Genomic DNA, 26,734 nt, shown 5'->3' on the forward strand with positions numbered 1-26,734 from the left:
TAAGACCATTAACTTAGCCAGATTCTGAAAACAATTAGCAATATATCTGAACAACGAGAACATTCAAAGTTACAATAGTGAGTAAAAATGTTATATGAAATATCAACCCCGATGATTTAAAGACATAATGTAATTGCTAACAGATGGGGCTTAAGAAAAAACTCACATTATAGAAAAGTTATTGTGGTGTTGTCCGTTATGGGTGGGTGTAACTGTTTAAAAACTAGTATTTATTTAATAACTTGTGATTTATCCTCCTTGGTGCTGAACAAATTTCTTTTTTTCTAAGGATATGATTTTAAAAATCTCAGTATTCTCTAATTACTAGGTTTATTTCATCTTACAGCTCTGGCAGACATACTCTGAGCTTGGCCAGGGTACTGTTGATGCCCATTGATCTAATTAGGTAAAGGGGAAGTGAAATACTTAACCAATACTTAACATCTAAATTACTATGTAGTTGTGGTCTTGTATATGCAAATACATGAAATTCATGTGTTAATTATGTATGTAACTGCAAGCATGGCTTTGCAGATCAGGTTCTTTATTTCTTCCTTTAAAGGAAATTACTACCATTGTGTGATTGTCACACAGAAGACCGCTGACAAAGAGTGAATTACTTTAGATGCTAGAGAACACTTAAGCAATGTTACAAAACTGAAGCCTTGAGTAGCTAGCTTGCTTTCTAATAATGACCTTTAAATATTGTGGGAACTAACGATATTGGCATACAAAAATCCACGTGCTGACGGCATAGACTATTGAAGATATCTGCACAGAGCAGAGCAAAATCCCTTTGCCCACCACTGGGGCTGATGGGATATAAAAAGTGCTGAACAAGGTCTATCTGTGAATAAGAACAACTCTAGGAGACAGTGGAAGGCTGAGGTTTTGCCCATCTGTGTTTGCCTATGCAGTGAGTTTAGCAAAGACACACACTTGCTCTCAAGCCCAAACAGGTCCATCCTCTTTTCTATCTTAACCTGCGCTCAGAAGGCAAAGCAAACTGTGCCTGAGCCTACAGGTAAGCTTTGACTAAACTAAAAACAAGTGCAAGCAGACTGAATATAGGTCATGGGACTCAGTGAGGATACTTGTCCTTTCTGGTGTAGATATGCTAAAACCTGTGGTCTCAGCGGGCTAGAAAGCCCATTGCTGGCACAGAATTTGAAATAGCTACCCTTTGAAGATGTTTAGAAATAGGGGCTGAATTAAAATTCCTCTGCTGAAGCCTGACAGCACTGTCCAGAGCTTATATGGTGGAGTTTTCTGAAAGGGTCACGATTTTCACCCTGATGTGCTTGTCAGGGCAGAAATGTGCTCTAACCATGCTTCTCACCTACATCATTTTCTCCTATCTAAGTGATAGTCTGGGCATCTAAACCAACAGTAATTTCCTGGGTCTGTCTGAAACCTGGCACGAGTGTCTCTGAGGCTGGTCAGCAAGACTTTGTTGTTGCACAGAGCCTTGTTTTCTCCTGATCGACCAAGGGGGAGAGGAAGACATGCCCCAGGGATGCAAGGTTGTAAGGAATTCCTTCCAACAACAAAAAAGAGAAGGAGGCAAATTGACTGTTTTATTAGGAACATGATCTGTAGTGTTTTTCATCTGGAGAGGGGATTGTTGCATGCTGATGAATATGGGTATCATATCACAAGAGTGCTAAAATGCCCCTGAGCAAGTATGTTCCTTCAGCTCTCCTTCAGGAGCTCCTGCTATCCCAGCCACTGACCTGTGAAATGTGGTCGCGTGCTCTGGATTTTTCCTGTATTTTGAAAGCCGTTCTTTTCATCCTGAGAAATATTAGCCTAAACAGTTAAATGGGAGTTGCATTTGCAAGGATTTGTGTATTAATATTAATGGAAAATCTGACAAGTCGGGTGGCCAAAGAGGAATAATCACGCCATTCAGGTGACATGTAAGTACAGCAGGTTTTTTGCATTTATTGTTTTGAAACTTACTTAGTTTTGTCCAAAACAGAATGTACTTTTAAAAATCAATATTTTTGGAATAAAATCCTACAGTTTTCGAGAGGGTGTTGAGAAATGATCAAGAGAAAGGGTTGGCAGCTTCTACCTTTGTCATGCTCTGATGAAGACGAAGCCAAACTTTGAGCCTCACAACACCTCAATCCTAATGGGCACTGATCTAATTTCCACACGAACCCTAGGGCCACCTTTCTTGTAGTCTTTGAGCGCCTCTCACTGTACCTAACCTAAAGCTTTGGGACCACCTCAGTGATTCTTCTGAGGTGTTTATCTCCTCCTCTGACTGAGTGCAAGGACTTATTTACCCAGGCTTCCTGATTATGGCCCTAAGATGCATAATTTACCCAGTGACATTAGCTTCATCATGTTGATGTAAAATTTTAGTGCTACCATCAGGCACTAGGACCGAATTCCTATGTACTCAAAATGAGAAAGGAAAAGGTAAAGGGTAAAGCTAGGCAACACCTTAGGGAGTTGGGCTCTTCCCAAGCCCTTCCTAGGCTGCAGCTGTGGGAGTAACCCATCTGGTTTTGCAGGGCATTTGTCTGGCAAGAATAACCACGAAGGGTTGTTTAAAAATAGGAAAACTGCACCTGGTCATTTAAAACATTTCAGAAGGGGTTGTTGCGCCTGTCAGCTGAATGGCCATTGAAACTGGCACGTTGGCCATGACATGAGTAATTCTTCAATGAATCAGTCTTTTTGCATAGAAAATTATCCCATCAGAAACACTCTGAGTAGCGCTAGCCTGCAGGCTTGAAGCTTAAGCTCAGTCACGGCATAAAAACCTCTCCATCCTTGTTTTCTTTTGCAGCTGAGATTACCCATTTAGAATTTGTAATTTAGACTTTTCTCAGATAACCTCCCTTTTGTATTAACAGGTCTTGCCTGAGAGAGCAAGCCTGCCAACTGGATCCTTACTTCACTAGTTCACAAAAAAAGATGCTTATTTTAGCCTTACTGAACACACTTGGTCTTTATGTTGCCATTTAACAAATGGGAAATAATTTAGGAAAGTTAGGAAGCTGGTTTCTGTCTCTTTCAAAGTCAATACAGGTGGAGCAAAATACATACATGATAGTGTCTTCTTAAGATTTTTAGGATTACTCTACTCTTTTCAGTGATTATTTCTGCTTTAGTGAAGTCTGATGGTCTTCAAATAAACTGAAGGCTAGTGAAACTGGGAGCCTAAGCCCTCCTGCTGGTAGGGAAGGGTTTATAGGCTAGTTCCTTTCATTATTGCTTAATAAATGGCATTGTTTGAGGCAGTGTGTACTGCAGCTTTAATAACAACTTGGAAGATGTTAATTAATTTGCTGTTTGAGAACTGGTGTCTTTTCATGTGGTTTTTGTGGGGTTCAAATAATTGTTAGGATTTGAGACAGATGGGAAATCTTTTGTCAGCAAAAGTTATCTCACCTCATGTTTAAGTTTGGTCAGTGTCCATTGCATATATTCAGATCTTGAGGGCTACAGATGTGCATTGGGTGCCTTTGGCTCCGTAGGTAGGCATGACATAGATATAAGCCCTGAAAAATTCATCAGGTCTTTCCACAGGATGAGAGAGCCAGAACCTCCATCAGCTGCAGCCCAGAGCATGCGGGAGACCTCTGTGGATGACTCTTCCCTTCAAAGAGCAGTGCCAAGATTGGAGCAATGTATTCACATACAACCTGGTTCAGCCTCAATGTCTTCCTCTATGGGGTGATCTTCTGTTTGGTATTGTCAACATCCCCCATTTCAGAATACCTGAGTCTGAGGTGGTGTCCACAACACCCAATTGCTTGTTCCAGTGACAGAGAAAAAGATCTTTGGAATGGGAAAAGATCTAGGGTGCCTGACTTTAAAAGTGTCTTCTCAAAAGCTCTGCTCTTTCTGCTATATCCCCTTCCATTCTTGTTTTCTTCCACTCCAAACTTGATGCAGATTTCTGAAGAACCTGTTCATCCTCTGGGTTTGGGTCTCCTTTCTTGGTACCTTGGCTTCCATGTGCTTGCCCAACCACTTCTACTGTCTCTTGCTCCCCATCTATGTTACAAGTAGTTAGGAACCAGAATAGTCTTTTTGTCCTGTGCCTGAACAAGTGAGTCCTTATCCCTGTGGTGGTGCCAGCTCAACATGGGTGTACAGAGGAGGGTGATTTTAAGATTTGAGAAGCATTGTTCGAAGAAAATAGATCTACAATCAAGTAGCTGAAGGATGACGAGCACCCTCTGAGGCACAGGCATATTGCTCATCAGAAAGGCACTGTGAGTTTTCGTGATGTCTTTAAACTGACCAGATGACCTGGTCTCAGCCAGTAGCTGAGAGGGTGCTTTAGCTTGCATGGGGACAGCAGAACCCTATTGGAAAGCTTCCTAGCAGGTTGAAATGGCCACTTTTCATTGCAAAGGTCCTTAGGTGTGCTGGGTCAAGGACCAAGGTGCCATGGCTCCCTGTATGGCATGCTTCATGGCCATGGAGCATTGGACCATGGAGACTCTTGCAAAGAAGCTTGAGCCACGCAGCTGGATGTTGTAGAGAGTGACTAAAAGAAAAGGTGGCCCAGCAATAGCAACATATCCACAATATTTTCTTGTTCAGTTTTTGCAAGTAAAAGTATAAACACGTGCTTGAGAGACAACAATATGACAGTGGATTATGATTGTTTTGGACTCTTTACCCTCAATTTCCTCTTGCCACATTTACACTCCGAAAAACATGCGTGTGGACCAGGATTCTTATCACTCATGTACATCCAGCCTGAGAAGCTCTAACAGCCTTCAAACATTACAGGAGCAGTTTCTACATTGATTCCAGTGTCTCATTGCTCTTAATTTATTTGTATGTGATGTTAAATACTTGAAACCAACCCTTTGGGTAGCTTCCAAATGAGTATTTTGTGACTAAAGCTTAAGGCAAATGGAATGGGCTTTTGGGGGAAGAGAGAGGGAGGAGAAAAAACAACAATGGCAAATAACAAACAAAAAGCCTCAAAGCCAAATCACAATACTGGCATCTTTGTGTAAATATAACATTCTCCTGCAGTGTTTGCACTCCAAACGCTGGGGTACTGGAGAGGGTAAGCAATCAAGGGGTGAGGCAAAACTTCTGTCATTATTATTTACTATAAATACCTATTAAATTTTTACTTATTGTCCAAGCTGAATGCAAAACACCATGGAAATAAGTAAGTCAAATTTACCAGGAAAAAAAAAATCCCTTTGCTTTTGCACTGGTTGATGGTGCAAGTAATTGTGGCTGTTTTAATTGTCTGGGGTCTGACTCTCATTTATGCTGTTCTGGCACCTTGACAAAGCTGTAGCATGGATATAATGATTTGCCAGAACTGTGTGAAAAGGCCTGAGTAGTACACAAAGAGGAAGCGATTTATGATTTTTGAACCCTGAGATTAGCTCACTACCCTGAGATTACCTCAGTTGGTTAGAGCATGGTGCTAATAACGCCAGGGTTGTGAGTTTGATCCCTCTCTGGGCCATTCACTTAAGACTTGATGATCCTTATGGGTCCCTTCCAATTCAACATATTCTGTGATTATGTGAACCTGGCAGTGCACTTTAAGCTAACCATGGAGGAACTCTTCTTGTTCTGCCATCTCTGGCCAGTAAGGGTTATTATTGTATTTGTTAAATGTGTAATAGGATTTAGAGATGGATTAAGCTAAATGTTTTGGCTTTAAAAGTTTGTTTTGCTTTGCTTTTTTTAGTTTCATGGAACAAGCTTCTTTTCTGCCTGCACAAGAGAGGTTCTACAATTTAAACAAAAGCTAATGGAAATTCTTGAGTTTCCAGCAAAGATGCTGCAGTTCAAATGCATTCATTCTGTTTTCTTGGTGATGTGGCACCATCATGACTAGAGTTTGTTGTTTCTTTTTATGGCTGATGTGTACCCAGGCAAAGATTCTGACTTAAAAGCTTAGGATTTAGACTCTCAGCCCAGGCTTTTTTGAGAATCATTATCACTACAATCGAGCAAGGGGACGCTTTATGGAACAAACAAACCAACAAAAATAAACAGAGAGCTCACAGTATTTTTTCATGTTTTCAACCCCATGACATTTTATTTTTCATATCTATATTAAACATGTGAGGTTGAAAGATATCATAGGTCATAGACTTTTGTTTATTTCCTGAAGGACTCTAATACTGCATTTCCTTTTTTTTTTCTTGAGGGAGTAAAAGCTGTATCAGACAGAGCACAAACAACCACTTTCATAACTTCCCTAAAATCAGAGAAATAATGATACAGTCAGTGAGGGTATGTCTTCAATGGATTACTAAAGCATGTTTACCATCACGTTAATTCTGTTCTAATGCAATTCTTTCAACTAAAATTTTCTTCTCTAGTCTGGACTTAATTTTACTTCCTCTAAAACTTCACCATGTGTAGTGGGTTTCTCTGGCGGTGTTTTGGTAGCAGGGTGGGCTACAGGGGCGGCTTCTGTTAGAAGCTGCTAGAAGCTTCCCCTGTCCCATGGGGCCAATGCCAGCTGGCTCCAGGATGGACTTACTGCTGCCAGCCAAGGCCAAGACAATTAGGAGTAATAGTAATGCCTCTGTGATAAAATATTTAAGAAAAGAAGATTGTCGAGCAGAAGAAATTCCAGCCAGGGAAGAGTGGAGTGAGAACATGGGAATAACAATGTAGACACCAAGGTCAGTGCAGAAGGAGGGGCAGGAGGTGCTCCAGGTGCCAGAGCTGAGGCCCTTGCGGTCTGTGGTGCAGACCATGGTGGAGTAGCTGTGCCCCTGCAGCCCATGGAGAATTCCACACTGGAGCAGGTGGATGCATGAAGGAGGCTGTGACCCCATGGGAGGCCCAGGATGGAGAGGGGTCCTGCTGGAGACCTGCAGCCTGTGGAGAGGGAAGCCCACACTGGAGCAGTTTTTTCCCGGGTAGGACTTGTGGCCCCTGTGGGGGACCCACATTGGTACAGCTCATTCATGAAGGACTGCACCCCATGCAGGAGTGACCCACGGGACAGCAGTTTGGGAAGAACTGCTGCTCGAGGGATGGACTCACATTGGAGAGGTCCATCAAGGACTGTCTCCTGTGGGAGGGACCCCACGGGAGAAGGGGAAGGACTCCTCTCCCTGAGCAGCAGCAGAAACAACAACTGACTGCAACCCTCATTCCCCAACCCCCTGCACCACTGGGGTGGAGGAGGGAGAACATGGAAAAAAGGAGGGGTGGGGGGAAGGTGTTTTTAAGACTGTTTTATTTCTCACTCTTTGGCTCTTATCCTGTTAGTAGTAAATATAAGTACTATACCCACTTTGAGTCTGTTTTACCTGTGAAGGTGATCAGTAACTGACCTCTCCCAACTCTTACCTCTACTCATGAATCCTTAGCTGTTTTTTTTCTCTCTCCTCTGTCCAGTTGCAAAGGGAGAGTGAGAGAGCGGCTTTAGTGGGCACCTGGTATCTGGCCAGGGTCAACTCCCTACACTGTGTCTGGGGAGGAGAGAGAAGAGACATTTCTTCTTTTTAAAGCTCATGTACATGCACATAATTTGCTTGTGCCAGGAAGCTGATCCCTCTGCTCCAAGAGTTCTTGCTGTCTTTCCATCACCCCCACAGCACCTTGTCTGATCCCTTCAGAGCAAAATTATCAGAAGAGGCCCTAGTAGATATGTTTGTTGTCAGACTGGCACAGTGCTGTAACCTGTCTTTGCCACATGGCTTGTCAGACCAGACATGATTCCTGTATCTGCACTGCTCTTACCTCTGGAAGGCATTTTCATTTTGCACACAATCCAGGGAGTTGTTGCATTTAGACTGAAACAATCACAGAAAATACAAACCAGAACCATATCACTGCACTGCGTTATTCAAATGAGAGGTCAAATTACCCCCACTGATGTAAGCAGGACTGCCAAGGTCTAAATGAAGACACAACTTGGCCAAAGGTCTGTTTCCAATGTGAGGTTTGAAGTCTGGTAGGTCTTGCATCTAATATCAAACAGCTGCAAGTTAGTACCAGCTCCACTGAAAAATACGCACGCATTTCTAAAAAAAACCCTCCCCCCAAAAAAAACGGAAAACCCAACAGCCCTGAATCTTTAAACTTCTCCAGCATAAAACTGAAACCATGATTGCTCATTGTGGCCTACTATTTTAGTTTGAGTTCCCTGTATCAGACTACTCAGGTATGTTAAAGTAAGCTAAAATATTTTAGTATAATGCTCATGCTGCTTCTCCTCACCACTTCCACCCCTAGCTCCATTCCTCAAGGGCCTTTACAAAAGTACAAGGGCAGTTCTTGTATCATTTGCACCCCTGTAGATCTGTGGCAGTTTCTCTTCATTTGCATTTGCTAGCTGAAAGCAAGCTCAAGATGTGAATTTGGTGTACTGTTAGTACGAGCAAAGAGAGAGCTCATTTATTAATCCTTAGTTTCATTTTGCAGTGCAGCTTTTGGTGTCCTAAGATTACATGAGAAGACACTGTTATAACTATAATCACTCAGGAACTCAACTACAGACCTATATAATAAATGCATACATTGCTCAGAATTTGTTAATGGCCAGTAAAGTCTTCTTTTTCTGAATTACTGCCAAGTTTCAAAACTGCATGTGTCATCTTATCACGTACTATACATTTAAGTGTTGGTCATGTAAGTCAGGTCTGCCCTATGGGTATTTTAAATTGCAAACATAAATTGCAAACTTTTTGAAATGCTATTGTAATGTTTTATATTTGGCTTGATTTCTGAATCAACATAGTTTGTTCATACCACTTCAGTTGTTTTTTCCTTATTTTTTGCCACTTCTAATCCTTTATCTGAACAAGATACAAGGATCAAGTAATTGTTAGGTAGTTGAGCATCTAATGCTGTCTAAATTCTCCATAAAATCTGTAGTAAGTTTATGGTATGTACCTTTTCTTTTTTTTTCATATATAACCAGTGTAGACATGGAACTTAATACAACTTAGAAATTAGCTGTAAAAGAAGCATGGTCTTTTTTTCCAGCAGGTATTGGCAATAATAAACTTAAAACATTTAAGATAATAATGATCTTTGAATTTAGGCATCTTTCTTCTGGTGTACAGTTGTGGTTTTGTAGTTCAGCTGATACCGTCCTGCTGTAGAATATAGCTCTTAGTTTGATTGTAGTCCCTTGTACAACATCTTTGAGCTTTCAACCTACTGCAAGTCTGCTTGAGACTGACTGTGTTGCACTGCAGTGCGACAGTGCCTATTTCAGTTCCTTTTTAATTCCCACATAGTGACCAACTCTATAAGCAGTCAGTCTTGGAATTCACAAATAACCAATAGGAATGTGAGGATGTGAGGTACTATGGTGCACCAGAACCTAATTGGGTTGCTTCTCCCTTGGATGTTATCTGTCCAGGAACTTTTGAGAACATTTTAGGAAGAAATTGTTTACTGTGAGGGTGGTGAGGCACTGGAACAGGTTGGCTAGAGAAGCTGTGGATGCCCCATCTCTGTAAGTGTTCAAGACCGATTCGGATGGAGCTCTGAGCAACCTGGTCAAGTGAAAGGTGTCCTGTCCACAGAAGGGTGATTGGAACTAGGTAATCTTTAATGCCACTTCCAACTCAAACCATTCTGTGAATCTATGATTTTTCTTCTGTCTCCTGAGTACTAGAAGCAGAAGATACTGATGCGCAGATGAAAGCTTTGAATGCAAATAGATGCAATTATCTCTGAGAGTTTAGGATAGATAGATAGACAGATAAATGGATCAATAAAGAAATGTATATCAGATGCAGAATATACATGAGGCACAAACAAGCTGCGAGGAAAAGTCTAGAAAACAGAACTGCAACATCTCAAGGCACATAAGAATAAAATTGTTCTTCCAGCCATTCTATTTCGATGAATTATTTATATATAAATCCATTTGCACTAGAAGTTGGAAAGGCCATTTTTTCACAAATACTAGTGTTTTCCTAGAAGATAGAAATGGGATTGTGAAATTGATTATTAAACATTGCACTTTAGGGTTTAAGATAGCTCAGGTTCCAAGGGACCAAAAACATGATCTAATTCTGGGAGTCAAATTAGCATTCTTTGCCAGACAGAATACTTCAGCACTTGGCTGCTTTAAACTATATCCAGAAGAACAAACCTTGTTGTCATCAGTCCATGTCCACAGCATGTCAAATTCAAGATTTCTTTGCAGCACAGGTAAAATGGGATGCTGCTACCACAGGGACAGGGTGGTTTCTGCTGCTGCATCGCAATTATGTTGGATACTCCCAAGCTACCTCAGCTCTTGCTGTCTCTAGAGGAGCAGTCCCAGTGTAGGGACCTTCCCTGTATGCAGTAGCAGCCACCAGCCTGGCTTGTTGGGGCACTGCTGCAGGTAAAGTAGGTGAAGAGACAAAACTCACATCCCAGGCATCTGGCTGCTTTGGTTATGCCTGGAGCTGGTCCTGCTTCAAGAAAGCAAAGTGTCTGGGCAGACAGAGTAGTGCTTTTCATCATTGATTGCATTCTAACGTAGCCTGATCTTTAATTTGTAATGTTAACTAGAAATGCAAGATACAGTTGGCTGGGAACTGCTTAAATAAGAGGACAGCCGAGCAAGATTGCTGATTCTCTTACAATGATGAGAAATAATTCCTTAATATTAAAGAAAAGTAATCCTCCCAGAATAACACCCAGAAAAGATACCAAAATATTTTTCTCAGTATTTTTTCTCAAAATATATTTTAACTTGAGAAAAAAATGGAGCAACCCCATTTGCTGAATGCTAAGACTTCGAGAAGCCTACAGACTTTAGGCAGGATTTCCCTAAAACCAAGCAATCAAAATGTACTTGAAGTAGGAGGTGTGCTGAGTGTTTTCTGATTTTCTTTGAATGGGGTTCACCCATCCCCATAAGACACATAATGAGAACAGGAACCAGCAAAGAGCTGAGAAATAGTACAGAGAGTAATGACTGGAAACTAAGACTTCTAGAGGTACCAAAAAAACTGGACCACTTAGTTATATCAATCTTAGGCAATTCGATATACAGAAACTAGCTCTTTTCTTGGTGATTTCGATCCTTGAGAAGAATCAGATAAGTGTTTATTAACTCTGTTGAATTCAGAAGGCATTACACTACTCTTGGGTACACTTGCCCCTTTACTTTTTGAATAATACACTAATTTGATTGACGTTTTCCTATGCTTAGCATTCTGGTGATTGATATGTTTTTCTGTGACAATGGGGAAATGTTCTGGTTACAGTTAAATAACATAAAATGTATGGACATGATACATTCCTGTGCTGCTGTCACTTACTCCAATTTCACTTGATCAAAGTAGATACACTAGAATAAAAGAGGCAAAGATGCAGTGAAACAAGCACACATGAAAAGCAGAAAAAATAAGTTTTTATTGAGATATGAAATTACTTCAGTGTATTATCTAAACTATGATACAGTTTATGTTTTCTACTGAAATTAAAGATTTATATAATGTGATAAAAATCCACCTGTAAGAGGCACAAAATTTAGTTAGAAAAAAGGGTGAAAAGACAATAGATCTATATTTTTAAAGCTTTGCTGTTATTTTTTCTAATAATTTTCTCAAAATTTTCCCTTTTGAAAGTAAATGTTTCAGTTACAGGTGTTAATTTTTGTATTCTCCCATGTAGCATAAGCTGAATCACTTGCCTTCACTCAGAGCAAAGTAATTTTCAATGTTCATCTTTTTTTATATCTTCACTATGCAACAAAAATCTAGTATGAAATAGGAACATCTCTCATTAGTTCTGTGAATGAATAAGAAACCTGTCATATATTAAGCTATCCAAATTGAAGCAAAATCATTAGGGAGTAAACAGTCATCTTTGTTTTCAATATCTACTTTGTCAAAATTTAGACTTCTAGTTTTGTTTGTTTTGCCAACCCAGTATCCTGCAGTTTTATCTTTTTACTATTGTAGTTTTCTATTAAGACAGAGCTGCCTTTTAATATATCGAGACTAAGTAAAATTAATTCCTTTGGGTTTCTTTTCCACACTTTACCATTCATAGCTTGTCATTTACTCTTATGGTAATACATGAGTGAAATATAAGGTGCTTTCACATAAGGAAGAGATGCTACCTCCTGCTGTTGTGGACTGAGGGCTCGAGTTGTGCTCTCCTAGTCTCTACCTTCCTGAGGGCTCTGTTCTGTTGTCCCGTGTGGGAGTGCTGCCAAGCTCACAGGGGATTTCATGTGACCTACAGCCTCACTCATGTGAGCTCCTGAATGACTCCGAGGAGAGAGGGCAGTGACTGATAAATTTCCCGGGCAGCACCAACATTCTCTCAGCTTCCCTCTTTTCAATGACGGCTCTGGGCTGCTCAAAGTTGTTCCCACAGGCTGGTGCTACAGGGAGTGTCTATGCCATACATCACATTGCAGATCTTGTGTTGCTTGTTCTCAGGATGGTAGAGCAGATATGGCAGCAAACCCTCTCTTGCCTGGAGTTGGACTTTCTCTTCCATGCTGGGTCAGACGTCCAACTGCACACCGTGGGAGGAAAGACAGTATGTAGTCCTTTTCTGCAAGTGGGGGAAGTGGTGCCACATCCTCCTACTAGAAAAATGGTCACCAAGTTAGAAGTAGAGGGAGGAAAACACGGCAGTGACTGTTCCTGAAACTTATTAAGATGCTGTGTTCAGGCAACATACATTTGACTATAACTGGATCTTACTATGAGTAATATTTCCTAATTAACCACAGGGATTCATGAGCTTTGCAGACTGAAAGACTGAGCATACGAAATGTCCCAGGTCTGTTTTTAATCAAATTTATGTCGTTATGAATTGCTTGCTTTTGGAAAAAGTTTCAGGAGTAGCTAGTCTTAGGAATTACCCAGGGGGTATGAAGATACTTCCAGTTACATACTTGTAATGTCTCTGGAGCCATACCTGAGTTAGTTAGAAAAGAATTATTTCTACAGAATTAGAGCATGCTTCTTAGTGGACATGGGAATGGTGGATGATCTCATTACCTCTGTCCTTCTTAGATCTATTCTAAGGCTTTTCAAACTCATCAGGGACTGTCTTTCCAGTCCGTGTAGACCCTGGTGGGTCATGAATCTGGAAACTAAACTCTAACACACAGATGAGGATGGACTTGCAATAATGGAAACCTTAAGCTCTTGAAATTTTTTTATTTTTTTTTTTAATATTCTCTAATGGAAAATACTTTTTTTTTTTTTTCTGGTGTGGATCGGGCCAGATTTTGACTGTGCAGACACACAATGTGCACACACACAGCGAAGGACTGGGGGGCTGTCAGCATATGCTCTGTGTTACAAGTGTGGCAACAATAGCTTGTAGACATCTGTACCACCTGTGTGCTGGTACAGATGACAGCATCAAGGAGGGAAGAAGAAATTGGAGCGTGGCTACCAGATTTACTCTGGGTCACATCAGGGCTATATTTCAATCAATGTCACAGCTCTATACAGGACAAAAAAGGGCAACATTTAGCAGAGCTAAAGTACATGGAGATGTGATTGGAGAACACATTTTAGCATCTTTTTTTTTTTTGTGGCAAATCTGTGTAAAGAAACATGTTACATCTAGGAGATAGATGATGTTTTTCTGGCTTGTGGCTATTCTCCAACCAGGGATATACCCCTTGTCTGTGAAAATTAGTGAGTGGTTATTTTAAATGTAGTTATAGGAATCAAAAAGTCTTAAAATTTGTGCTGGATTTTTCAGTGTTAAAAATAAAACATGCTGCTGTCTGTACTAGGATATTTAATTATTAGTGTAGTGATTAAGCAAGGTTTAGGAGGTTTTTTATATGAACAATAAGTTATATGCATGTTTTTGTAGATGTGAATACTACCACCACACAGAAAAAAGTCAGTTCTCAAGAGACCAGTGAAATTGGCAACCTCGGTCAAAAGTCAAGGTTTCCAAGACAAATCTGTCACTACATTCATGGGATAATGAAGTGTCTGACAAGATTGGGTTTCGTTTGTACCCAAATTGTGGGGGAGAGCTGTCTTTCTGTTCTGTGCGTGAGTTCTTACAGCTGCTCATTCAGTACAGGTCTCAGCCCACAGACATGACAGGGAAACACTACCTGCAGTATGCAGTGCAGGTGGTTTGCTTCTTTGGCCCATACAACAGCTACCATTACTATAGGGAGCCTCCTGCTCCAAGAGGAAAGTAAAGAAGACATCAGAGAAGTCTGGTAGAGACTAGTAGAGATACTGTCCTGCAAGGGCCCATGCCGCAGCTTTGTGGGTTGTCATCTTCTTCCTCTCGAAATAAAGAAAAAGGAAAAAGCAACAAGGTTTTCTTCTTGCTAACCTCTATTTGGAGGTGAACCAATGATCCAAGCATACTTTTGTGATCCTATTGTGGAGTCATTGACTGAAACACAAGTCACAGTCTCTATGTTTATATGGCTGTACCAATGCACTGGTGTTGTGAAGAGCTCTGTGTAGTGGGTACCTGCTGAGCCAAAGATTTGAGATGAATAGCACCCATATTGATTTGCCTATAATGGAGTGGAAAAGAAAAATGTCCAGGTTTTGTTGCAGGTATTTTCATGGGGTATTAAATTGGTGGATTAGTTGCAAACAGCAGTACTGATAAAGTCTCCTGTCCATCTTGATGGTTGGGCCTTTCTATTAAAATGACACATAAATAACCTATTATGTCCCCCACCCATGGAAATTCAAATGCACCTGTCAACTTGATAAAGCACTTGCCTGGAGGGAAGCATTGTTTACATTTTCACTCCATTCTTCAGAAAAAGTGAGATTCTAATTATTTTTCCCACTGTAAATTAATGCTGACTATGGTGGTTAGCATATCTCTGTATTGTTATATCTATGCAAAAGTTAAATAATAGAACTGATCCATCATGTATTATGCAATGTGCATTTTTATGACAGGCTTCCCTCTGATCTTATTATGCCTTTCTTCACAAATACTTACTTTTTTTTTTTTTCCAGCAGCTGGGGGAATCTTTGTTGACTGCTGGTTCAGAAGTTGAAATCTGTCCTGTGTGAAAAGAAAAATGCAATTACATGTTTATCGGATGCTGAACTCTGCTATCTTCTGAGACTGAAAAAATTAGGATATAAAAATATACTCCATTAATAATAAGTTTCATTATAATAGACAATTGGTCACAGTACACTAAACCATTTTTTAACAAACCAAGCACATCAAATTCAGTAATACAATACAATTGTTTCTGGATATCTCAGACGGTAACTTTTCATTCAGGAAAAGCAAACTAGTTAAGGTGAAATCAAATACAAACAGAATCTTTCTTGCATGCATAAAATCACGCCACAACTTTGCCCAAAACTTGAAGCTGTATCATAAACAATTTACTAGGTTTCCTGGCAGTCATTTTTACTTTGTTTGTAAATATTTTTTTTTGTGCATTTAATGGTTTATGCTTGAACTGAAGACAGAACTGCTGAAATACCACAATGGAGGCTGTTTTTGCAATAGTATGCTGCAAGTGGAAAATATTATTGTGAGAAGAATTCCTGCTATCTGGTTTTTTAACTGAAGCAGGGAAGAAGGCATTGCTGAGAGGCTCTTGGTACACTCAGAGAGCCCCAGGAGACAGCCTGATCTTGCAAGTTACTTTCACAAGTTTTGCAGACCCAACTGGTTTGCATACCCTGTTGAAGGCTTATGCAAACTGCCCTTAACCTTTGACTTTTTATCTGCTTGCAGCAGTGGATTTCCACTTCTAGATTTCTAGAGAAACATCGGTGTTAGGCATAGTTAAAAGATTTGCAAGAGCCAAAAGTAAAACTCTGGTGCAAGAGGAAAAAGGAGTAAGCTGACAGCAAGGGAATGCCTTAGCAATTGAGGCACTTTTGGAATAGGTTCTGATGAGCTTGCAACTGGGAGGCAGAAAAAACATCCTTGGGGTGAAGATGGAAGAGGGGATGAGATGAGAATGGAGAATACCAGTCTTGATCACAACAGAAGACCCAAATCTCTGCCATCTTCATTTTCTTCCCTTCTTTTCTATAATGAAACCGCATTTGTTTTAATACCATGGAACTTGAAAGCTTACACAAATATGTCAGGCCCTTCCACTACCCTGTACCCTGCCAGGAAGATCTCTGTGAAAATTCCTTCAGTTCTTCCTCCGTGGCCTACCTCTACTGTGATGTCTGCAAGAAAGCATCTGATTTCTGGTGATTATTTGGAAAATTAGATAAGATAATTTAGAAACAGCTAAAGCAAACAGCCACATGTATGTGCTAATACAGCTCTTACTCTGATCTCAACATAGATTGCTAACTCTTTGTTCTCCAGGCAGTCCATTTCTACCTGTCTCTACAGATGTTGGAACAGTGGGGCTGCAGTGTGAGTGAGAGATTCTACATGCTTCTGTGTTTACTAATAATTAATATCTGTCCTGGAGTAGTCAGTATACTCATTAGGACTATTGAAAGATCAGAGAAAAATTACAGTATTTCTAAAAGGTGGCAACAATGCTTCACAGATGTTCACTTATATTTTACCAAAGTGTTGAAGTTTGCTTTTCACTTTCACCTTCTTTTTCCTAGCCCCCTTCCATCTGCTTGAAAAGAAAGCTGGGTCTAAGCAGGCAAAATAGGAAAACTTTGATTCTTATTAAAACCTAGAGCAATTTTGCAATTGTTTGAAGGAAAAAAAAAGAAATTAAAATTCAGACTTGATCATAGACTCGACAAAAGATACCCTCCACTGTTCACACTATGCTCTACCCCACTGGCACTATTCTGCTGCCTTCACAGGAGGAAATTTTCTGAAGCTGAAGACAATGCAAGTAGAAGCCACTAGTCCAACGTATTTAAGTTCTCAGCTGATTTGCTGTCTGTATAGTAATCCAGGTTTAAAAATGTTATTTAGCTGCCAGGAACAGATCTGTCTATCTGATGCAAGTCACAGGTGAATAAATGCATATCTCATACCCAGACATACATCTTGAATGCACAGGGTCTTGGACATGTCGAATGAAAATCTGTGAACAGAGACTTATCTCTTCTAACTGTCTTTTCTCTGCATTTAATCAGTCCAAACGGTAAAAATAAAATAAAATGCTCATTGCAAATAAACTAATTGACAAACTTAGCTCCTTTGTTTTCCATTTACATATTATTTTTGAAATATATTGTTGTTTACAGATCTGTCAGGGTTATTTTCACAAACTTTTACAGAATGTGGTCTGTGGGCAAATTTTATCCCGTAAGTTGAACTGCTCCATGGCTCTATTTACTATTTGTTGTTTCTGGTGTATGTTTGGTCACCAAAGTCATATAGTATTATTTCTGCTTTCTGACTGCATTACATTTGTAAACAGATGAGTAATGAATAACAAATGTTGATGAGCAGATAATGAATAGCAGACGCTCTTATTTACACAGATATGCCCTTGTATGCATTAAAATCCTGACTTCCACAGGAAAAAAACCTTTTCCTAAACACTTTTGTATATAAAATCCTGTCTATCTGAAGTTACTGAAGATGCTTTCTTAAGTAACTGATTCCAGCATCCCTTATAACATTTGGGAAATGAGGCATGGAGAGAGATTTCTTCTGCCCATCTGAACCAAACCCATTCTGGGCTTGGAATACAGCAGGATTCTTTGGAATAGGAAGGGAATGTATTTTATCTCCTTTCCTTAGGGCAAATCAATGGACAAAGGCACTGCTATGCACAAGGAAATGCGAGAAAGCTGCGGTCTTTAATTTTCACTCACTAAGGTTTTTGCTGCATTGAGTCAGTTTTCCTTGACTTAATTCTTCAGATGGCATTTTTTTCCCCAAATTTATTATTGTTTGGAAGAGTCTATTTCTACATTTGTATGATTTTTAAGAACAACTTAAATGCGGAGACTTATAACCACAGAAGATTTAGATCTAAAAAGATGGGATGGTAAGCAGCAGAACACACTAGAAATGAGTACACTGTGGCTAAGAAATATGTGACTACACTTTGTAACATCTAAAAGCAGGAGATGAAAATCCTCTTCTAGAAAAGATCTGCATTGCTGTTCATTGGATATATTCATAAATATGATGCTATCACAAATCAGAAACAAGAAGATCCTCTGTTGTTTTCTAGTGTTCTGATGCTAAGCAGCTTTCCATAAATCTATTCTGAGATTTCTCTTTAGTCATTTACAAAGAAGTTATCCTCTGTATATGGTTATTTTCATCATTTAGTCTGTTCATGTCAGTTTATTTAACTAAATCAGGTAAGACTGTAACAACAATGCTTCAGGCATTCATAATTTGACTGAAATAAACAATTCCCAGCTACTACTGGTCCATTATGCTGTTCCATTATGTTCATAAATAGGACAATTTAGAAACAAGTTATCTATCTGCAGAATTACTAAGGGCAGTCATAGGTGGGGATATCACACTGGTTCAAAGGCATTTGCTGCCGATCTGGCTCTGGAGGTCAGAGTATGGCTGTTACATCATGTATGCCTGTAATGGGTCCTCTGCCAACAGCTCACCAAAGGCCTTCACTAAACTGAGACATTTACATGCTTTGTTATTGCCCCAGGCATGAAAGCACATACTATCACTCCACCAAAGTACACTGTATATGTATAAGTATGTGTAAATACTTCATATACGTAAGGATTAAATATGGGGAGCATTGGTGTAACTAGTCATGACTTTCTCATGATGATATGACTTCTGGTAGTCCTAATAGCTTTTCTTCTTCATGCCTTTGCTTGCCGATTATTTGATTTTTCAAGTCGAGTTTGTTTTCACATCTTATAAAGTACCCCATCTTTCCTACAGTGGCTTAGAAACCTTCCCCACTGTCACAGCTAATTCTGCATGAAGTTCAGTGAAAGCCTCACCCAGACCTAGATGCCACCAAGGCGCCTTTGACACAGGCAGGAAGTGTGTTTTTAGACATTTCCATGTAAATTCTTCTTTTCCCAGAGTTGCTGGCAAGGTTTTTAGCAACAGCATGTCAGAGATGGGGTTTGAAATGCTTAAGGGATGCTGTGCTTCTCCAGAGGTTAGCACTAGCCAGCTTTTGGGTTTTTTTTAATTGTAGAGCTACACTGGTTTACCAAAGATTGCCTCCTGGACATTAATTCCCATATTTACAACTCTTACCACAGAAAATGCACTTACCATGTTTATAAAAGTTATCTGAAGTAAATACAGCACCCTCGATATTTGATGTCTTTTTTTTTTCCCCTATAATTTCAACACTTCTGCCCTTTTGCCTAAAGGTAACAGTTTGTAACTTTTGCTTATTATTTGTCATGACCAGCTTTCAGTTCCACCCATTCTCAACTGGTCAGTTTGGTCCATACTGCTCATTTTATGAATTTTCTTTGAATGATCTTTTCAAACAATTTTTTTATACATTTTGAAATGCGTGAAGCTAGAATTGATTCACATGACATTGCTAATAATAACGCTGCAAGCAGTAAAGAATCAGTACTAATCATAATCAAGTGTTTGGACAGACATGTATATTTCTCAACTTTTTAAAAAGAACTTTTTTGTGTTGATGCCTCTTTATAAGACACTAAAAGTCAGACTTCTTATTCCCACTCTAGCTCAGAAAGTCTGAGGAAATATTTTTTCCTTTTTTCTTGCACAAAAACTGTCAAACAATAGAAAACGTCATAGTACGTTTTATGCACTAGCATGGCATTTTCTGTAACCTGATGTTGGAAATATTAATATTAATTGGCTGTGCCTCAAGTGTGTAATATATTTATAAATATGCATTTATTAATATATTTGGGTTTAAAATGTTATCGTGTTCTACTTCAATACCATATTTCTATACACTTGGTATGGCATGATATAGTTATACAACAAAGTACATTTGTATTTTTACTTATATATGTATTTTTGTCTTTTGTTCTAGGTTATGTACTGTAATTTTCAAAGGGTTGACATAATTTACCTTCTTTGTATGAGAAGCGTGTTCCATTCTTTTAAAAACCTGTGTATTTTTACATCACAGTATACGTTAAAGGAGCAGTGATTGAAATAATTGTTGTCAAGGAAGAATGTATTAAAATTATTAATAAGACTTAAAACCACATGAGACTTACTGAATCATCTGATCTGACCTAAATTTATGACCCTTCCTTGCAGTTCTTCCCTTCACATACTTGCACAAAGATAGGACGATCAAAAGGAGAAAAAAAACCCAACATAATAAAGGCCAGTGAAAACTGGACATTTGCATTAGGTCAATGTAACATTTCGTGATTATAATAATATAAACAAATAAACTATAAGGGCATTCACATCAGACCTCATTTCAAGCTGAACTATTATAAAGTGATTAACAGCCTCACACTCCCACTTTAATTAAGTTATGTTGTGAAATATTCAGCATTTGAACCTGTTCTGGCCTGCCTCTTTTATCATTGAATTACCATCCTTAATGTGTTTTTCTGCTGAAAGATGAATTTCATTTAAGGATTACTGTACACTGCTGTGGCGTTTTGTGGTTTCTTGTCAGCCCTTGTGAATCTAGATCATTGCTAACTTCAGTTTCTCTGACATGTCCTATATGCACAGTCTCTTGACTAGCCTGTCTCTGTGGATTTATTAACTCATATTGTATTCCTGTAGAAATGAATGGACATTTTTGATTAACTTAATGATAGAAATTTCAGATGACAGTAGAGTTTACTTCTAGAGCTTACTTCAGGTTATGTAGGCCACAGCAGCTCTCTAGTGACCTATCACTTCACAGAAATTTGTTTTGAAAGTTTCAAGGCAGTGGACATCTGTCTGCCAAATACTTTCAGATGGTTTTAGCAAGGAGAGAATTGAAGGGTCCTTCTGAGCTGGGGTCTCTAAATCCACAGCCACACCCAGTGCTGCTTTTTCCTTTCCTGAGATTGGTTTTCAACTGTTATATCCAACCACATATTTCAGAGGCTGCCTTCAGGCAAACTCACACTACTAGGTGATTTTGAGGAAGGGTCAATGGGTAATGTTCCAGCTAAGCATCCTGTTTCCTTCCTTTCTAGTTGTGCCTACCCTGGACCAAAGCTATGCAACTCGGCACCGCATGGTCAGTTTTGGTCGTGTTTTTTCCCTCTCAGTTGTCTGATGATCAATCTGTGCTTTTGGGGAGGGGAGGACATGCTGAACAATATCATCATGTTCTCTTGGCTTGTCACATAAAAGTCCTCAGAGGGAGTTCACTAGATCTTGAAAAGTGACAACAGATCAGGGGGGTCTGTGTACTCCCACTACACGGCAGAATTGTCTGCTCTCAGGGAGGTAGCAAGTCAGAGACTTCTCATGCCATACCTGGTCTCATATGGATATAGTGCCCCAGGAATGGCACCTGGAGCCAGGAACTTCCAAAGGAGGTCTGAGCCCTGGCAAGGTGAAGGTTTACTCAAGCACAGAGATTTGAGAGACATGGCTTTGGCTCCCTGCACAGTAATTTTATGCCGTAAATTACACTCAACTCTGACACTGATTGAAAATATAGGTAGTAATTTATTTGTGGGAAGGTGGTCTAAGGTCCATGCTCTCCTCTGTGCTGGACAAACATAGCATGTATATCTTTGCCCCCAGAGCTCACAGCTCAAATGGGCAAAAAGATGCTAAGATGCAGTGTTCACAGGGAAGGATCCCCAACTTGCAAAAAACATCGCAAAAAAGCCCCTTACTGGTTGGTAGGGACAAACACAAGAGAAGATCAAACGGATTCAATGAAAGTGGGATAAAATAAAGGTCAGAGAAGAAGCAGGGGAAGGTGTGGGACAGAAGGTAAGAAAATACTTTGCAGAAAGGAAGCTAGCAGTACAGGTGAAAATGCACCTGACATAAAAGGAGGATCACGACAGAGATCATTCTGTTTGCTGTGTCTGTGGAAGACTGAGTTTCTGAGCTGAGTGTCCCAGCCACTTCTCCTTCCCGAAGTCATAAGATCAGGGAAGAGACACAAGGCTTGGTGGTCTTGACTTGGACAGGTCAGAGCTCTTGGTTGTGAGACATGGGGATGAGAAAGGGGGGTAACCACGGCAGGGTCTTTGTTCCCATTTCACAAGCTCTGGTGTGACAGTTCCTGCAGCTGCTTCTCTGTGCTGTAGCCAACGCTGTCCCAATGGAAGTTGCTTTCCTACTTTCATGAGAGCATTGGCCGCCTGAGTACTTATGGAGCACTGAGTATGGCAGGCATGTGAAACATGCTTATCTGCTAGACAGAAGAAAATGCAAGGCTTGTCCTGTCCATACAGCTGCTGTGTGTTCCTATCGAGTTGTCCTGAATGGAAGCCTTTTATCCTCAGAGATGTTGGTGTGGGAAATTCAGACTGTGCTTATTTTACCTTAAATTTCAGATGGCCTTGCCTCATTTTAAAACCTAAAAATTTGATTAGGACTGGTGCAAATGGAAGCTGGTGCTAAAATGAAGTATCCTATTGTTCTGTCATTCCTGGAAAAGAATTGGAGATAATTTCCTGTACGTGATCTTGGTTTCTTAATTCACCTAAAACAAATCCTCTCCTAAGGCAGTTGCTCAGAATAGCAGCATGCACGTCAGGATTGTGGCATTGACACACTCTGCTAGTTACAGGATTCCTCGTAATGCGTAAGAACAGCTAAGGAAACATGAACTGGAACACAAGCAAACTGAGCTAAATCTAACTTTTCCCATGTGAGGGGAAAAATTTGTGTCTGGTGATTTTTGAGATCCCTTATAAGAATCTGAGCTCTTCATTTCAGCCATAAGTAAAAGCAAAACTATGCAAAAGAAGGTTTTGATATACCTATCTTAAATTAGAGCTTTTCTTTAGCCAACTTCAGAGTGGAATTCCAATGATTTCAGGCAGTGTAATACCTTTTCTTGAAAGAAAAGGCATATACTAAGCCAGCAAAAGAGGTATTTCCTCTACATTAACTAGTGCTTGGGAAGAGCATGCCAGTGGATTGTAAGCAAGTACTAATATCACAAATCCCTTCCTTCTATTAACAGGATCAGCATCTCATGGGAGAAAGTGAGTGACAAAAAGGTCTTGCAAAAGTGGAGGGTTAAAAAGCTTGCACTTCAGGGGGAGTATAAAAATAATGCTTCTCATCCTCAGTTTCATTTAAGGATAAAGGGTGCTTAAACTGTGTGCTGTGTTCCGTCTGTAGTATTGAATTCTGTTCAGCTTGTGTAAAGAATTGACACAAAAAAGGCTAAATGGAAATTCTGACTGATGCAGGGAGGTACAAAACCTACCAAAGCAAATATGTTTAGAGCAAACTAGGAAACTAGGTAACTGTGTCAATAAACTAGCTTTACACAACGCATTAAAATACACCTTATTTACTCTGCCTCATCTACAATTCTGTTAGCAGCACAAGGTTATTTTAATACTATACAGAGATCAGAGACTAAAAAGTGCTTGTGGGTACAGGCACAAAGGCTTCTCAAAGAGAGAGAAATACAAATACTCGTTCATGAAATTCTTGGGAAGCTTTCTTTTTTTTAATCAGCATTGCCATTTTATTGTTTAACCTACCCTGCTTGATCTCCCTACTTTTGGTTAATACGGGAGTCAATTACAGCTTCATCTGTGCAGAATTAACTTTATAGAATATACACTAGGGATTTGTCTATCTCCTCTATTTAGATCTATGTCATAAAAAAATATGTAGTAGAGAACTGTGTGCAAGCACTGCATATGGTACAGGCTTTGCAGATTTATTGTAAAATCATTTTAAATCGGTTAAGCTCTTGCCAGAAGTTAATTAAATATGTTCCTTTGGTGGGGGGTGGGGGGCTCTCTCTCTCTCTCTGTGTGTGTGTGTGTGTGTCTGGGGGCGGGGGGGACCCTCTGTCTCACTAGGTGGCAGTGTCTGATTACATCTGGAAGGACCACGCCAGCCAGCCTGGTGTCTCCAGCTGTGACCTCCAGCACCAGGATGAAATCCCTGACTCTGCAGCCAGCTTGAAAGGTAGCACCACTGTTCACGTCTCTGTGTATACCGTTCACCTCAGCGGCCTCCGGGAGCTCTACAGGCACTTCCTCCGGCTACCTGATGGGGCTATCATTGAGGTAGGTCCAAGCAGGCTCCTCACTGAGATTTTGAAGGCAAAGAGGAGCACTTCAGAATTAGGTCAGCATCAAAACAGGAAAACAGGCCTGCCTGACCCTGCCCAAAATACACACTGAAATCTTCCATAGGAAGACCTTGCTCTGAAACAGTAAAGTCAATGAGTTAATGCTTTTGTGGTGCAAAGTAGCAATTTAGGATTGTTTATAGAGCCATTTAAAGGCAATTATGTAAGATATACATTGAAACTACACACATAGAGATTATTTATAAATATGTTTCGCTTAGAACCACATAAAGTCATTCTGTACAGGAATTATTATATATATAAATATACAAAGTAAGTATTGTGCACATTTATTATACAGCTAGTATGGTCATTCACTTAGTTCGTCCTCAGATACACAGAGCTAAGGCACAGAGAGATTACTTACTGGCATCTTGCATGTTTTAGATTCAATCCTGGATATTGTCAGATTTTTAGCAGCTTGTGCACTAAAAGACAATATAGGATGGTACTAAAGAGAAGTATCACCCATTACTTGTTTCATAGGCTGCATTTTGTTCCTTGTTTTTTCATTTTTATTCTAAGTGCTTTGAAGATTTGCATTTCCTTTTTGCCTTTGGTCTTCTGTTGAGAGACTATTAAAAAAAGATTGGCATTTAAGAGAAAGTAAAGCCAAAGAATAACACTTTACCTACCCAGATAAGAACTGGGAGCATCATAATGGAGATCTCTTTACCAACACTGGCAGAAATTATAAAGTACAATGTGTTCAAAGGTTCACTTCTAAGATTGAGGTTCAAGTACCTTTTTCCAGCATAAGACAAACATTGCTTCTGCTCCTTTGTTTCAATTTTTCAAGGCTCTTTTCTTTATTAAAGATTTTATTCTTAATGTCTTTGCCCTACTTGGCTTTTTAAAGACAATTTAATTTAAAGGAAACTGTCCTCAAGGAATCCAAACATCATTTTCTGCCCAGGGAACTTGTGATTCACCAGAGTGAAGACACCAGAGTCTTCGAACTGGCCAAAGAAAACAAGAGAAGGCACGTGGCCTACCTGAAGCAGAACTTAATTACTGGAACAAAGAAACCAGCAAATCCAAGTCCATGCCTAAGTCTGTTGAAGAAGCTCCGCATATAAATAATTGCCTAGACTTTTGTTTAAACACTTTTCCCTGGTTGAAGTCAACAATGCAGCCCAATTCCTACTTTGTGCCTGTTACAAATGTAGCTCTTTGCAGAATGTTTTTTCCCAATTAAGTTCTTCTCAGCTTTTTAGCTGAGAGGTTTCATTCAACTTCACAAGGCTGTGGAAGGAGGCTCTTTGAACACCCAAGGCAATCTTATCCCAGTGCACTGGTTCAGTTCATTAATCCCTTCTATATTTCTGAGAGAGGAGAAATGCACTCCCATAAAATGTAGTTTTGTTTTCCCAGGTGAGTTTTCGACAAGCTTCCAGCATCGACAAAGTGAGCACTGCACAATAAGGATGCTCAAGCCACTTCTTTACAGTTTCCCGCACCAGATCACAACATAATCTATCCCTAAAATCCACATGACTGAGTCTTATGTCATCGTCCTGAAAGCTGCATGTCTAACTTAGAGGATCAATGCATGCTTTACAGCATTTTTACTTGTAGAACTGAATACAATTACATGTAAGAAATGTACTTAACTAATAATTGCAGTAAAACCTATATACAGATCTTACATTTAGCTAATAACAGATGTAATTATACATTTGTGTATTTTATAGGTCAGAGCTTTCTACTTCAGTTCCAAATTAAGACTATTTAAAAAACTTTAAAACTATCCACTGACTAGTGAGAAATTTGCTGCCATGGGGTAAAATATACCTGAGCTTTACCACTTCCTGCTGTTGTCACCCCTCAGGAACAAGTTTTTTTGCCTCTGCTGAAGCCAGACAAGCAGTGGTATTTGAGTGGAGTTAGAAAATTTTTTAGAGCTGAAGGGTTGCATTGCACCCTTATGTATAGCTTTTAAGGTGTAGGAGATGAAAGGCTACTTGGGCTTCTTGGGATAATCTTTTCAGTCTCCTGCCTCTGTTCACAACTTGTTGTGTATAAATATTGAGTTTGAATATTTAGAGCTAGTTCTAAAGACTCAAGTAGTTTAGTTTACCTAACTCTAGTCTAGTTTAGGTATTTTGTTCCCAGTGATTCAATGGAAAGATTTTTCTGGATACTTACAGTCTATTTGGTCAGAACTTTCCTCTTATTCTAAATTTAATCATTGTCAGCTTCCATGTAATTATTTGGATCACTCTTTGGTGTAAATAAGACTTCTCTTTTCTAGAAGTTTGCCTACATAATATAATTTCATAATCTTGTCTGTTTTCTGCCAGAATGATTACAACACCTCACCAGAAGAAACGAGGGTTTTTTTGTTCCTCTCCTCACCATTCCAGCAGTGGTGAAGGAGGAAGGGCTCTTCTTCCACATTTGTGGATTCTCTGTCTCTGTCATAGACAGTTGCCTTTCCTCTTTCTTCAAGATCAGCAAGCCTCTTTCTCCTCACCAGAAACAAGATATTTGTACAAAGTGCTGTCTTGGGACCATAGGAACATGGTCTGTAAGAACAGGAGAGGTCTACAGCAATAGTGACATGTCCTACTGTTGTATATACATCTACCTTGTCTGCAGAGTCCACAGAGCAAGAAAACAACCGACTTTCACTTATTCTTCCTCTCTTCTAGGTGGACCAGTGCCTGTAGAACACAA

At 39.7% G+C, this 26,734-nt stretch overlaps 1 protein-coding gene across 1 annotated transcript in view; it reads left to right on the forward strand.

Moving 5' to 3' along the window:
* The window catches only part of LOC108639002, a 129,983-nt gene that overhangs the window by 62,599 nt on the left and 40,650 nt on the right, over positions 1-26,734 (forward strand). The window contains exon 8 of the mRNA XM_029961692.1: positions 23,781-23,990. Coding sequence (XP_029817552.1) covers positions 23,781-23,990 — 210 coding nt within the window. The remainder of the gene's footprint in view (positions 1-23,780; positions 23,991-26,734) is intronic.

This window comes from Manacus vitellinus, unplaced genomic scaffold (genome assembly GCF_001715985.3).
Source record: "Manacus vitellinus isolate BGI_N305 unplaced genomic scaffold, ASM171598v3 scaffold_39_pilon, whole genome shotgun sequence".
NCBI classification, from domain to species: Eukaryota; Metazoa; Chordata; class Aves; order Passeriformes; family Pipridae; genus Manacus; species Manacus vitellinus.